The 15791-nt window shown below is 34.9% G+C and overlaps 2 protein-coding genes across 3 annotated transcripts in view; one reads left to right on the top strand and one right to left on the bottom strand.

The window, feature by feature from the left end:
* CYBB (cytochrome b-245 beta chain) overlaps positions 1–13323 on the top strand; it is a 30808-nt gene extending 17485 nt beyond the window's left edge. For both annotated transcript variants that reach the window (XM_087871291.1, XM_034423798.3), the window contains 2 exons: positions 10328–10452; positions 11200–13323. In XM_087871291.1, the coding sequence (XP_087727417.1) occupies positions 10328–10452; positions 11200–11326 (252 nt within the window). In that variant the 3' untranslated portion in view covers positions 11327–13323. The remainder of the gene's footprint in view (positions 1–10327; positions 10453–11199) is intronic.
* The window catches only part of LOC148113422 (uncharacterized), a 112119-nt gene that overhangs the window by 87646 nt on the left and 8682 nt on the right, over positions 1–15791 (bottom strand). The window lies entirely within an intron of this gene.

The following is a 15791-nucleotide window of genomic DNA, read 5'->3' as shown; positions in this document are numbered from 1 at the left end:
GCTGCTTGAAAAGCTGCTCCAACTATATTTTCATGCACATAACAGCCATTCTATTGAGCTTGCTTGTGGAGGGTGAATTAGCAACAGTTGGGGGGGGGGCAAGAGGAGGGAAGAGCCTTTTATATCTGGAAAAAGATGTAACTAATGTAACTATAAACAGAAAGAGGAGCATGGAAGCATTATGCATTCTGATGCACTTCTTTCAAAATATTTGCATAGCTCTCTAAAAGCAAGTGTTTTGTTTGTGTGAGTACATGTGTTAGAATACAAAAATATATGGTTTTTATTCAAGGTGATAGGCTTTCTACTCTTTCCTTCATATACCATCTGAATTAGAAATAAATAAATTACATACTGTATGTCGATTATACGCCATTTAGTCCCTGTCAACTCTAAGCGACTAGGGAGATAGATATTCTCCATAAAAATGATATATTTTAAGTGGGATTAGTAATATTACTTCTGCATGACAGATCTTTGTTTCAGCTCCTCACTTCTGAGGCAAGCAGCCTTTTTGAAGACATACAATATGACTCAGTTCTTCCTGAAAGTACTGTATAGGAACATTTCTATTTCTTCCTTTTAATTTAAAAGAAACCCTTCAAAATTTGCTTACAACATGTGTTCTGGCTACAAGATTATTAGGGGAAAGATGTCATTTGAAAAAGAAAGATGAAGTTTTTGTTTTAAAAGAAATCAGTGTAGGCTGTGATTGTGATTTAAATGGTCTCTTTGAAGGAGATGGGTGGTTTAGAAAAATGAAAAATAAATAAATAAATGTATGAAATTAATTTATTTATGTTATTTTTGAAATTACTGTTGGGGTAGAATATGGTAAAATGAAAATTATCTGCATGAAGATGACTGCAGTTCAGTAAATAGGCATTGCATGCTAAAGGATCTTCTGCACCAGGAGTTTTTTTGTTTTGTTTTTTTTTTATTAATAGTTTTTATTAATGATAAAAAGAAAAAAACAAAACCAACATAAATACATTGAAACAACATACAAAACGAACACACATCAATTCAGTCCAATGACTGACTCTTAGAAGATATTACAACGATGGGTTATTTTTCATATTTCTATTTGTATCAATATCTACAGTCACCTATTTACTTAGTTATGTATGTACATATATAGTTGACTCCTTATTTACTTCTATGCATTTCCATTGAATAGTCGAAATATCATCTTTATATTCCTATTTTTGCCTCCAGCCAGCTGTACCATCTTTGCCATACTAAATAGTAATCAGTATCATCTTTCTCTTGTATTTCTTTTGTGAGCTTATCCAATTCTGCGCATTCTGTAATTTTAGCTATTATTTTGTCTTCTGTGGGTAACTGTTCAGATTTCCAATGTTGGGCAAAGAGTATACGTGCTGCTGTGAGGATATGGATAATCAGATATTTTATTTCTTTGGTATATTGTGCTGTGATTATTCCCAATAAAAAGGTTTCCGGCCTCATTTCCAGTTTTTGTTTCGTGATTTCTTCAATCATTGTTTTAATTTGTTGCCAGTATTGTTTTGCCCTTCGGCATAGCCACCAGAGATGATAATATGTCCCTTTCTGTGATTTACATTTCCAGCACATCGGAGATGTATTTGGGAACATCTTGGCTAGGTGCGCCGGTGGGAGGTGCCATCGGTAGAACATTTTGTAAAGGTTTTCCTTGTAGGGTATAGACAATGTCATCCTGTAATTTATCTTCCACAGATTCTCCCACTTATCCAATTCAATATTATATCCTATATTTTTGGCCCATATTATCATATTCTCTTTGACAACCTCCTCTTCTAATTTATATTTTAGTAGGTACTTATAAATTTTGGTAATCATTTTCTCATCTGTACTTTGTAATATTTTATCCAATTCATTTGGTTCATTTTGGAATCCGAATTGTGCCCGATCAGTTTTATATCTTGATTCTATTTGCATGTATGGCCACCAATCAATGTCTATACCCTGATTTTGTAATTCTTGTCTTGTTTGTAATTCTCCTTCACTGTTCAGTAATTCTTTATAAGTCCTCATTTTCTCTATATCCATGGCATTGGGATAGATTAGTGCTTCCATTGTAGATAGCCATCGTGGGATCTTGATATAATGTTTCCTAATATCTTGCCATGATTTGTACAATGATTCTCTAATAATATGTTGCTGGAAATATCCGTGGTGCTTGTCCTTTCCCTCCCACAGAAAGGCGTGCCATCCGCGTTGTAATTCAAAGCCCTCTAGTGATAGCATTCTTTTATTCTTAAGGTCTATCCAGTCTCTTATCCAGTTTAGCAACGCTGCTTTATAATATAACTCCCAGTCCGGTAGGCCTAAACCTCCTTTTTCCCGAATATCTTGCATACACTTTATTTTGATTCTGCCCTTTTCCCATTCCAGATAAATTTTGTTATTATTTTATTAAGGTCCTTAAAAAAGTTCTTTCCTGGCCAGATTGGGGTTACTTGAAAAAGGTAGAGTAATCTAGGCAGTATATTCATTTTTATGGATGCAATTTTCCCTAGGAATGACAGTTGAAATTTGTTCCACGTTTCCAGGTCTTTTCTAATTTGTTTCATTAATTTATTATAATTGTCTTCTCTAATTGTTATTGCTTTAGCAGTAAGCCAGATTCCTAGATACTTTATTCTCTTTACAATTTGTATTCCTAATTTGTCTTCTAGTTTTGTCTCCTGTATCTTTGTCAAATTCTTTGTTAATACTTTAGTTTTTTGTTTGTTAATTTTAAGCCCTGCGACTCTTCCATATTCCTCTATCTTCGCTAGAAGTTTGGTTCCTGTTATTTCCGGTTGCTCCATTATAAATACCACGTCGTCAGCGAAGGCTTGCAATTTGTACTCTTCTTTCCGTGTTCTCAAACCTTTTATTTCGGCATCTTTCCTGACTTCGTTTAGTAATATTTCCAATGAAATTATGAACAATAGTGGGGATAAAGGGCAGCCCTGTCTCACACCCTTTTGTATATCCAGATTTTCAGTCATATCTCCATTAATCATAATTTTGGCCGTTTGGAGGGAATATACTCTTCTAATCATATGTAAAAATTTAGCACCAAAGTCCATGGTTTCTAATTGCAATATGAGGAAGTTCCAATTTAGATTATCAAAGGCCTTTTGTGCGTCTAAGAAGATTAAGGCTACTTGTTTATCAACTCTTTTCTCGTAGTATTCCAGGACGTTGATAATTGTTCTTATGTTATTTTTGATCTGTCTTCTTGGAACAAAACCGTTCTGATCTGTATGTATATATTTATGAATAATTGTTTTCAGTCTTTGCGTTATAACCAACATGAAGAGTTTATAATCTACGTTGAGCAATGAGATCGGCCTATAATTTTTAACTTGTGTGGGGTCTGTATCTTCTTTGGGAATAAGTGTAATAATGGTTTCAGTCCAGGATTTGGGAATTTCTGCTTCTAATAATGCATCATTGAGGACTTGGAGTAACAGTTCATCGATCGCATTTTGACAGTTTTTATAAAACTCCGTTGGTATTCCGTCCGGGCCTGGGACCTTGTTGTTTTTTTTGCTTTTTCCTTGCTTCCACCAGCTCAGACATCGTAATTGGTCTATTTAGTGCTTCTCTGTGGGACTCCTCTAATTTTGTAATATTTATTTTACATAAGTATTCTTTAATGTCTTCATCCCGAATCTCTTCTTTCTTGTAAAGACTTTGAAAGAAATCTTTGACTATACGTTTTTTGTCTAGGTTGGTATGGTATATTTGTCCTGTTTTGTCCTGCAATTGAAATATTGTTCTCCTTTCTTTTTCTTTTTTCAATTTATACGCTAACCAGCGCCCCGTTTTGTTTGCATGCTCAAAATGTTTCTGTTTTGCTAATTTGATTTTCTGTGCGATTTCTGTCTGGGTAATCAGATTGATTTTATGTTTAGTAAGGTTTAATTTTCCTTTTATTGTTTTGTTATGGGGCTCCTTCTGCAATTCTAATTCAAATACTCTAAGTTCTTCTAACCACTTATTCCTTGACTGTTGTTTCTCTTTATTTTTTTTTTGCCATATACGCAATTGTAAGACCTCTTATGTATGCTTTAATTGTGTCCCAAAGGTTTTGAAGCGATGTCTGTTCCTTAGTGTTTATTTGTAGGAACATTTTAACCTCTTTCTCAATCATCTGTATATATTCCTTATCTTTTATTATTCCCGTATCCATCATCCACCTCCTTTGCTTTCGATGTCCTTTCCATATTATTTTAATGGGGTTATGATCTGCCCAGGTGTTCACTGCTATTTCGATATTTTTTATTTATTTTTTTATTGAAAAAGTTTTCAAATACAAATTCCCCCCCTTTTTTTCCCCTCTCCCTCCCCCTCCCTAACCCCCCCTCCCCACCCATCCCCCCTGTGACTTCTTCATAACAAAAAAAAACCTAATTCATAACAGATTACTTACTCCCTCCTCTAGATATTGACCTTTACTTACTAAAAATATTATTAATATTATAACATCCCCCTTTATCCATACATTTCAGAAAAGAGAAAAGAAAGGAAAAAAAAAAAGACATTATACTATAACATTATAGAATAACTTCTCCACTTTAAAACTATACGATAAGTCCTACTTTAACATTTAATCTTCTATATATGTTACTATAACATTTCAAAGCGGCCTTCCCCATAAAATCTAGTTTAACATTTATTCCACTCTATCCATTTCCTCCACTCCCCTAAATATATCACTTAAAAATCCCTTTTCTTAGACTAATCAATCTACTAACTAGCTTATTCACCCACTATCATACAAAATTACCATACACAACATTTCTTAATATCTTTGATTCACTGCCCACACTACTTAAAAATATATGTCTATATTTTCCATTATATCTAAATAAAAAAAAAGAAAAGACAATGACTTTAAATTTATAATCCATATAGTATCTTCTTTGAGGTCTTTCCACTGGATTGGTAGAACCAACATCCATAATCGGGTAACATAGCTTGCTGGTGCAACAGTTTATTCAGGATCTTCAATCATATCTGCCCCCATCAGTAGTAAATATCTTCTTATATGTATAAAAGTAAAAACAACCACCCGAGTGACATTATAATTATATTCCATATAGTAATAATTGTGGGTTTCATCAGGATTATTAATTCCCATCATCGTAGTGGGTAACAACCCGATCTTCTGCATGCCCCAGCATCATTCTCTTGCCTTGTGATTCAAGATAATATAATATGTTTATCAACACAAAAAGAAATTCCAAAATGGATAATTCAAATCCATCAGTTTAAAGCTCGTTTCACGTCCCCAGATTACGGCCATGCAGAGATCTGCCACAATCCTCAGGATGATATTAACCAATACGTCGCCTCTTCTGTGTTTACACATAATCATTCATATTTTAAAGTCACTGGCTTCACTGTTGCCTAATTTAAAAATTTCTATTTTTATGCCACCTATTTCTCTTTTTCTTTTCTTTTTGTGGGTTTGGTTTCCATCCTGGTTTCCTTTCTACAATTTGTGTATCATCTGGTCGGTTTTTATTCTGCTTTGTAGATTGGTCTTGTTGGTTTTGTTTTTGTATCTCATGTTTCTTTTTTATCCCTTGTATATCCCCTAATTGGTTTCCATGCTTATCCTTGCCTTGATAAGTCATCACATTAAAATTAGATGCCACTTCTCTCAAATTTGTAGATAGTCCAGCTGGGGTATCCAATAAATCCAAAGGCAATTCATCTGGTACAGTCTCTATAATTCGATATTTTACCTTTATTTTCGGCTCCTTCTGCTTATCCTGTATTATACCTGAAGATGTTAAGTTCATTTTCAACCTATTTTGATAAAATTCTTCCGCTCTTTCAACAGTATTTAGCTGATATCTTTCTCCTTGGTATCTAAATATAATACCAACTGGGGCGTCCCACCTGAATGAGATATTTCTCTTTTTTAACTCATTCACCAGAAAACCAAATTTCTTCCTTTCCATCAATATCTTAGGTGGGAGTTCCTTGTAAATCCAAATCTTTCTTCCATACAATTGCAAATTAGAATTGAAGGAATTTTGCACGATATTATTCCTAATTTCCTTATCTGTAAAATAAATCACCACGTCTCTAGGCAATTGCCTTTGCTTGGCAATCCAGGAGTTGATTCGATAAACTCTGTCAATCCTACAAAACACTTCGTCAGGTTGAACCTTTAGAATCCCAGCTAGAAATTCAGAAGATATTTTCCTTAAATCATCTCTATTATTTTCCTGCAAACCTCTTAATCTTATCGCATATTCTGTGAAATTATATTGTACCATTAAAATCTCTTTTTCAATCTTCTGTTGCAGATTTTCTGCATTACCATACTTTTGATCAGCATCCATTTTAGGTTTTTCTTCTAAGCTATTATCCTGAGTGTTTGTCAAATCATTTTCAATTTTTTGAATTCTATTGTCCAATTTATCTTGAATTTCTTCCATTTTAGACTCTAGTACATTAGTATTTGTGTCCAACTGTATCATAAATTCTGTAAAACCATTAGCCACTTTTGAGAATTTTTTCTCCAAAGAATCAAACTTAAATTTCACCAATTCTTTAATTTCTTTAATTTCCTGCTTAAATTTTTCAAGTTGCTGATTCACAATCTCCTCCCTTCTTTCAATCTCCTCTATAAAAAATTCTATTATATTAAAATCAGGTTTCTGAGACTGAAGAGTTGTTCCTTTAAGTTATTGGTGGGGGAATCCCCCCCCTTCTTGTTTATCTGACTTTATGAGTCTCTGTGCCATGTTTCCGCCCAGGCAGGCTTTGTTAAAAAAAAAGCAAGAAAGACTTCTTTCCAATCAACAACAATATCAGATCTCCAAGGGAAGAAAAAGAGAAAAAGACACAGGAGCGAAGTTTTGTCTACAAATGTAGCCAGTGGTATTTATTCCGCTACATTGTATTAATAGAAAATGGAAGGACTTTCCCTTTCAGTCTCTCCTCCAGCCGACGCCATTTTAAAAGGCTTTTTTTCCTCTTTCTTTTCCTCCTCTCTCTTAAGTAATTTTTTAAAAAATCAGTAAAATACTTGCGGTTCAGTATTACAGGTCCAGCTCACATTTTCTTTGAGTAGTCTGTTAAATTTGCAGGCTTGCTTTTGACGCCTGGCTCTGCATTAGCAGAGGTCTCCCAAAGCCCAGAGCAGCGGCTGGGGATACGGGGCATCTCATCCGCTCCGTCCCAAAAGTAAAGAAAAAACTTTTGGGACTCCGCAGAGAGTTCTACCCACCCCTGCCGGCTCTATCTCCGTTTCCTCATGGAAACGGAGTTTTTTCGAGCCGCCATTCCGTTGTGAAGGCGGCTCTGACAGGCGATGGAAGCTGACGATCCCAAAGGAACGTCTGGCAGCGACAAACAGCAAACCGGAAGTCTCATATTTCGATATTTTTTACCTCCTCTCTGAGGTCTGAACTCATCCAGGCCATGTCGATCCTAGACCATGACTGGTGTGGGTTCGAATAATATGTATACTGTTTCGTTTGCATGTTTGCCTCTCTCCATACGTCATGTAGGTGTAGTTCGTTGATCATGTCTTTAAAAGGTTCCGGTAGAGTTTTCTTTCTGGTTTTACTTTGTTTATTACTCCGATAGTCTTTTTCTATGTCCATGATTGCGTTGAAATCTCCTACCATACAGATAGTTTCGTATTCGAGGTCTTTAATTATATTGTGTAGCTTTTTAAAAAAGTCATTTTGGTTTCCATTGGGTGCATATATGGATATTAATAATATTGTTTTGGATCCTGTTTGTATTTCTATTATTAAGAAACGTCCTTCTGTGTCTGCATATATTTGTTTTGTTTTTAGGTAATTCTTCACATATATTACGACTCCTCTCTTTTTTTGGTCTCCTAGAGCTGCATATAGTCTTCCTAATCTTTGGTTGTCCAATAGTTTTTGATGCTGTCTTTTGATATGTACCTCTTGGAGTGTTATAATATCTATTTCTAGCTTTTGAAGTTTTGTAAATGTCTGTTTTCTTTTAGCTGGTGAATTAAGTCCATTTATATTGATTGAAATAAGTTTTAGCTCTTTTTCCATCTCTCCTTATTTATCTATCCGTTGTTTGCAGTCTTTTTGTGTTTCTAGTAATCATTTGCGTCTTTTCCCTCGCTCCCTCTCTCTTCATTCTTTCTCTTTCCAGTCTTCTCCCCTCTTCTCGGTCTCTTTCTTCTTTCTCTGTCCGCTGTTCCTCTTGCCTCTTAAGTTCCTCTTCTTTTCTGCTCTCCTGCTCCTCCTCCAGCACGAAGTGTTGGTCAAAGAAGTCCTGTGCTTTCCCTACGTTATCAATTCTATATTTTTTGTCTTCCCAGGAGATTAGTAGACCCTCCGGTATTAGCAGCGGAACTTTATTTTAAATTTATTCAACTATGCCGTTAGAAAGTTGTAGTTCCTTCTTTGGTCCCTTGTCCTTTTTGGTATCTGTTTGAGGGTTAAAATTTCTTTTCCCTTATACATAGCTGTATCCTCTCTCATCTTCCTATAGATCTCTTCTTTTAAAGATTTTTTTGTGAATCTAATGTGTATTTCTTTTGGTAACTTATTTCTCCGGGCGTAGTTCGTGTGAACTCTATAGATTTCGTCTATTCCACTTCGTATCTCTTCCTTGTCCCTCTGGGTCACTTCTGAAAGTATCTCGGTCATGATTTCTCCTAGGTCCTCCTCCTTTTGCTCTTCTACGTTCTGAAACCTTAAGTAGAAGGATGCCTTCTCCATCTCAAGATATGATACCGTGTCCTCTAGGTCCTTATTTGTGGCTGCTTAGTTATATTCCATCTTCTCCATTCTCTTGTTCGTATGTTCTATTCTCTCCTCCACCTTATAAATCCTCTGTTCATTTTCCTCTATTTTATGTTGTATCTTTCCTATCTTCTCATCCATGTTCCTAATGTTATCCTTTATCTCTCCCACATCAATCCTAAGTTCCTCGTGATTTTTCCTTGTCTCCTCATGGTTGTAGGCCATGGTCTCTTGCATTTTATTCCTTCCTTCCTGAATCATCGTTAATACGGAGTGAATGTTTTGCATACTAAGGGTGGGGGTTGCTTTATCTTTTTCTGTAGTTTCAACTGTTTTTTGTTGTGCTGGGGAGGCCATGAGTATCATCTGGCTTGATGGTATTTTCTTACTTAACTTAGAGATTGTTGTTGAACTTGTAGTTGCCATTTGTATGCACCAGGAGTTTTAAGGTACTTGTCTTCTATGCTGGATAGAAATAAAACCAGTTTAAGAAATTGATCTTCAGATTTGGCAACATAGGCAGCCAGATATTTGTCTAGCAATAGTTTCTTTGATTAGTGGACTGCCCTGGTGTTTTATCCTTCTCATCCATCTCAGAAAATAAACACCAATTAGTTTCATTTCATGTTGGTAGATCTTTGGGGAGAGCCTTCCTTGATTGACACTCCTTCATATTCAACACTTTCCTATCCAGTGCATTCATTGATCGATCAGAGTAGGAAGGGACAGGCTTTACCAATCATCTTGTCATTTGGGCTCTAATGGAATTTTTATCAATTTCATTCAGTTAAAAAAAAAGAAAGCCCACCATTTCAACCCCCCACTTGTGAGCCTGTTAGAAGAAACAAAAATTGTCTTGGGTTTGTGCTGATGAGCCTATTTAAAAAAAGCAGACTTTCACTGCATCAAAGAAAAAGAAAAAAACACAGAGGTTCAAAACCCATCGGGGGAAGGTAACTTCAGAATTGATCGGGACAAAATGCTAAAAAGGAGCGGGCATTCCTACCACAATGCACAGGAGCCAAGTGGTAAGGAGTCATTTGCCAACAATTAAATGAAGTACTACAAAAGACCCATAAATGCTGTTTGTTCCACCAGAAGTAAGACAATACTGTTTTTTGATGCAATGCAAGGAAAATTGGGTTGTTTGCAATAGTTAGATAAAAAATGACATCATGCATTCTTAGCCTCAAGAAACAGGACACTAAACTCACATTAGGGCAAGCCATCAGGAAATATTGAGAGGCCTCCAATTAGTTTTTCCTCCAACATATACAGTACATATTTGTTGGCTTTGTGTTATATTTTTCTCTGTTGGATACTATTGGGTTATTTGGAGGTTATTATTTGGAACCAATCTCTCTCTCCCTCTCTTTTTTATATCAAACACAGTAACTCTGCTTATATTTCCCAATCTATTTCCTTCAGGATGTATTGGATTTCAACTTCTGTGGGTTGCTCTGGCTAGAAATTACAACTGGAAGACAAAAACTTTCCTAACAATCTTCTAATTTCTTACAAAAAGTTACCTATCTTCTAATAAAGATTATTTCTTGTTTTTAACTTTCTAGGCGACTCATTTTACAATGCATCATGATGAGGAGAAAGATGTGATTACAGGCTTGAAGCAGAAAACTCAATATGGAAGACCAAATTGGGAAAATGAGTTCAAAACAATTGCAGGCCAACATCCAAAGTAGGTTTCTTGTGCAATTATTAAATTTTATTATATCAGTATATAATTACTTTTGTTTCATTGGTTTAATAAGTGCTGGTTCCTGTTGATTTTTGCCATTTTGAACTTTGTTTAAAACCTGTGGTGGGATCTGCAGTTGAAGTTCAGGTGTGAAAGATCAAATTCATGCATTAAGGTTCAATTTAACTTATTTATTGCTAAAAGCCTATGTACAGGAATCTTTTCAACTAAGCTCAGCACCTGATTATAGTTAGATAAAGGTAATGGTAATCGAGGGGGGGGGGTTGGACTTAGTTTGTGGTTACATAATGATTTGAGGCTAACCCTCTTTTTACTCCTCCAACTTTGCCAGTCCTTCTCCTATAGAAGTGGGCGAAGGAGTTAAGAGACTGGCTAGCCAGAAATCACTGAAGGGGAAGAATCGATGGAAAACAAAGCTCCCCCCCCACAAAAAAAATCTTGGAGTGCTTACTTACTTGTTCAGTAGTGAGTCTAGAGAGATTCTTATAAATAGGCAAGTAGCAATAAACTTACTGTTCTGATCAGCTTCAGTGTCATTCTGGTTCCTTGCACCTGACACAACCTGAGAATGTTGCTATCAGTGTTACCTTATGAGGATTTTGATAAACATAAGGCTGTGCAGATTATAATGCTTGTAGCACAGTTCAATTTCCTGTTCAAGATCCCTACTTATATTATGTAGTATATTTGGGACCTAAATATCTGTTTTTTGCTTTATACCTTCAGTTCCAGGGTTGGTGTTTTCCTATGTGGACCTGAAGCCTTGGCTGAAACTCTAAATAAAATGTGCATTAATAATTCAGAAGCTGACCCAAGAGGCATACACTTTATATTCAACAAAGAAAATTTTTGAAGATGTACTTAGAAAATTTAATTTAGACATGGTGAATTAATTGATGAGAAATTAATATTTCATTGGAATTTTCTTAAAAGTTCCAGGTGTACTTTATGTACTTTAGAGGAAGAATATACAGTTTTAAATTGACCCTTTTTTAATCCCATGGCAAGTCTTCTTAAAAGGTTTAGCATATATTAGCATTGTCAAATATAGATTGAGTTCATATATTGTGTTAAACCACAAAGGAATTTGTATTGTTTTATGTTAGTGTGTAATCCAAATATATAAGTTTTATGGCAAGCTGGGCAATATGCAGACCATGGACTCTTTCGACTCCTCCAGCATGCCAGAATCTGATCCAGAATTAGTTCCTTATTCAACCACAAAACTCATTGAGTGATTTTGAACCAATCACTGTCTCTCAACATTACCAATCTCAATAGGTTGCTACTGGTAAACAAAGGACAGACAGTGTATACAAGCATCACTAAAACTATAGCACATATGCCCTAAGGTGCTCAATTACAATGCCTCATTCATTATAAATCTCTTGAGGCTATATAAATAACATTTTGCAATCCCTGCTTCAGGCACTTAGATGTGTATTATGTGTGTCTCCTAGAATAGAAATAGCACACCTGAAAATGAAAACTCTTCTCCTTCTTGGTATATTCTCAAATTAGGAGAATTATTAGAGAAAGGGTTTAAAATACTGAATATCAGAATGAGATTAGCCACATTCCAGTCCACATTAGTTTTTGTATAATATATCCCAGATGGAAATCAAGCAGATATCTAATTGTACTGGTTTCTGCTGCTCACTAAAGAGCATTTTAGAGCTCAATTTAATATCTTACCCTACAAACTATTTAGCCCACAAGTTTAAAAGAACTTGTCCTTGCAGCAAATACATTGTTGAGACATCTAATATTTGCTACTACATTGCTCTGATTACCAGGGCAGTCGGCAAATCTAATTGTTCCTTTACTGATACAATTAACAAGACAAAATGAAACTGTTCTTATGGCCTTCTTCTTGTTAGATGTTGTGTAATATTGCTAATTTTGCCAAATTTTGCATAGCAGCAATAAGATTGGCAGACAAATAACATACCTGGATACAGAGAAATGAATTGAAGGATCTGAGGGTTTTCTTTCAAATCATTATCATTGATTGGATAGTGCTTAATTGCATTCTTACCCTGATCACTGATTGAACAAATTTATTTCCTGTTTTGTTATTAATTTTATGAAATCCTAGCAATTTGTCATAAAATCTACTGGGATATCATTGATTTGCAGAAATGTATTTTAATAAGCTAATAGGCCATTACTTTAGCATTTAGTAAATATATTTCTTAGCAGTATTTTACTACTAAAACTATTAATACAGTACTTATTGACCACTTAAATGTTATTTCCCTTAGTATCCATTGTCTGAATTCATATTCTGCTTTACCTCCCTTTATTTGTATTTTATGTACTCTTTCTGTTCTTCTTAATCCTTTTTTATATTTTATAATTTTTGATGTGAAGTTGAATAAAATATTAGGCAATGAATTTTGAATGTACTTTTTTCTAGCTGGGAGTTAAAAAAGAAAAGGATGATATAATAGGAAACAGTTCAAATTGATGAGAAAATACTTCACTGAATGGCAACATTTTAATTCTTTACAATAGGACATAATTAAATGTTGATGATTTTAATAGAACAGTCCCTCCCAAAAAAAACCCCAGTGTAACTTAAATCTAGACTTGACTGAATTGTGTTCAGTGTTTTTTTTAAAAAATGTTAACAATTCTGGAACATCATACAATATAATAAAATGTTGGTATAGTGTGTTCCTTCCAATACCATTCATGCATGTTTATTTAGAGTTCAGTAGCAGTATATTCTGGATTCAAAGGCAGAGGATATAGAGTTCTACAAAGTGTATGTAAATAAGGGCTGCATAAAGCATATAATAGAAATAAAGTTCTTCTTTTCAAAATATTAAAACAGTTTGATTATTAGTACTTTTCAGTGTATTTTATTTAAATAAATGCTGTTTTCCCCCCAAATATGTTAATGTGGGAATACTGGAATATGGGAATGTTATCTTAGATTCTCTGACAATGTGATAACAATGGCAGATGAAGTTTTCCTTTTTAATCTTTCTACTTAAATTGAGAGTTCTTCTTCAGTAAAGTTTGTTATTTTCAATTTACTAAAATAGTCACACCCAACTAACTTCCTTCTGCTTCCCAGATTTCCAATGTATTATGTTTACAATTAAACAAAAAATAATTTTCGTTCAACTGTGTACATGCGAGTAATTTCGCAAAAATTAAAGATTATTGTATAATGCTTATTGAAGAGATCTTAAACACACCCAAAATTTGGTTTTCCTCTAACTTTTATAAGTGTGTTGCTTTTTTCCTATGTTTACCAGATGCCCAGTGAACGGAGGTAAGTCTTAAAATCAAATATAAACTGAGTGTCTTTAATTTTTGATTGTTTTCACAACAGTAATTATTCAAACCCTCATGTATTGTGACTTTGTAAATTGTCTGCTTCCTTCTTTCCCTCATCCATCAATAGATTTGATAGCCTAGATTTATATTATTTATTTCCTGATCCAAATAATCGGCTTCAATCCAAATCTGCTCTTTGTGCTGTAAGCGGTACTCTGAATGTTTGCAACACATATTTGCTTGTCTCCAACAAATGGAACTGTGGTGATTTAATGGTGTTTGCATTTTATTATTTTAAAAATCGCACTGGCTAAAACTAACACAAATGTTTCATTTTCTTTTTTTCTTTTAAACAACCTGGTTGCTGAACTTCATGAAAGAAAAAAATATGTTTAAAGGAAAAGAGTAAAAGCTTGTTTGATTTGTTAGAATATAGAAGGGAAGTTTGTATAATTAATCTTTTCTAACAGTTGTAACAAAGATTTGAATTTTACTGATACTAGCTGGTGGTGTTTTTTTGTTTTTTCTGTGCATTACTTCAGCTCACTGCAGCCTTCCATGCTTCCTGATCTGAAAAAGCATTTATCTCCTAGTTTCCCTTGTTGTTCACTTAAAAGTTTTGCAGGAATGCATAATTTTTAATACATTTGCATGCATATAGAGTTTGCATGTACACTGGGTTGCATTTTAAGAATTTTTGTTTCCTTGATAATAAAATCCTAAAATAGTGTCTAAAACAATTATAAAATGTGTGTGATTTAGATTTAGATTTAGTGATTTAAAATATGACAAAGTGTCAAACAGAAAAGTTTTAACATTTCTTATATCAGTTATGTATTATTCTCTTATATACATTATATCACAAAATAGGCAGATCACACATAAACGAAGAAAAGACAGGCAGAAAAACAAACAAACAAAAAAACCCCCCATTCAATATGTAAGAAATCGACACCGTATTTATTTGTTTACATCAAGCAGCAAAAGTAGAAAAAATGTGAAAGGTTCATGAAACTTGCACTTCTACTACGTACTTTAGCTACACACTTTGATATATTCATTCAGGGACTGTGTTCCTCTGTGCTGTGTGTAAAAAAAACCCAACCTAGAATTCATAATTAAAATATGCTGGAAAATATGTTTCTTCCTAGTAGGTGTATTTGGTGTTACAGGAGCCTGCCCTGTGTAGCTGTAAACCCGGCCTCTCCCCCTTATTCAAGAAAGTAAAGACTCTTGAAACTTGGCATTTCAAAAGGAACCTTTTATTGAATAGAGGTGATAGCAGGGCAAAAAGAAAGCAGGCTCTGAGGGCCTTCAGGCCATACAGTTAAAATAAAGGAATTAGAAATCCCTCCCAACAGTCCAATGTGGATTCAGCCAACCCACAGGTGCAAAGATGTTATTGTACCAGCTGCTCTGAGAAAGTGATAAGAGAATTTTCTCAGGGTCATCCTTCTGCCAGCTCTCGAACAATGGAATCCACATGGCCCTCCCTCCCCTTACATTCCCCAAAAGGTGAGAAAACACCAGGCCGCTTAGGCGCCAGGCTAGAAGGTATAAATCAGTAAATTGCAGGATACAGGATATATTGGGGAGAAAGCTATAAAGTATTAATGCAATAATAAATGCAGGGGTCCCCCTCTTCCCCCTTGAGCATGGCAGATTCACGGATCTGACAGTAGCATATGCACTAAAGAGGATATCTCTGAATCTTAAAAGATGCTTTCAAAATATTGAAACTCACGTAGGCTGCAGCAATGAGACCTGACAACATATTTTTTTTTTTAAAAAAAAAATGCCCTGGCTGCATGTATGGGAACAGTCAAATTTTGAGGTTCTAATAATGACTTTTAAGCCCTTCAGGGATTTAATTGGGTTGGGGGAAGGGTTGCCTTCAACAACCCAAAGCTATGAAGATATGGGAGAGGGATGACTTTAGTGTGGCACTGTGGAATTGTGGAGTCCTTCCCCAGAAGCAAACTGGTATTGGCATGTGCCTCTTGCATTCAGGACATGCCATCTATAAC

Source organism: Pantherophis guttatus, chromosome 5, assembly GCF_059756535.1.
Source record: "Pantherophis guttatus breed Tessera chromosome 5, ASM5975653v1, whole genome shotgun sequence".
NCBI classification, from domain to species: Eukaryota; Metazoa; Chordata; class Lepidosauria; order Squamata; family Colubridae; genus Pantherophis; species Pantherophis guttatus.
This window is presented reverse-complemented; position numbering and strand designations above follow the sequence as displayed.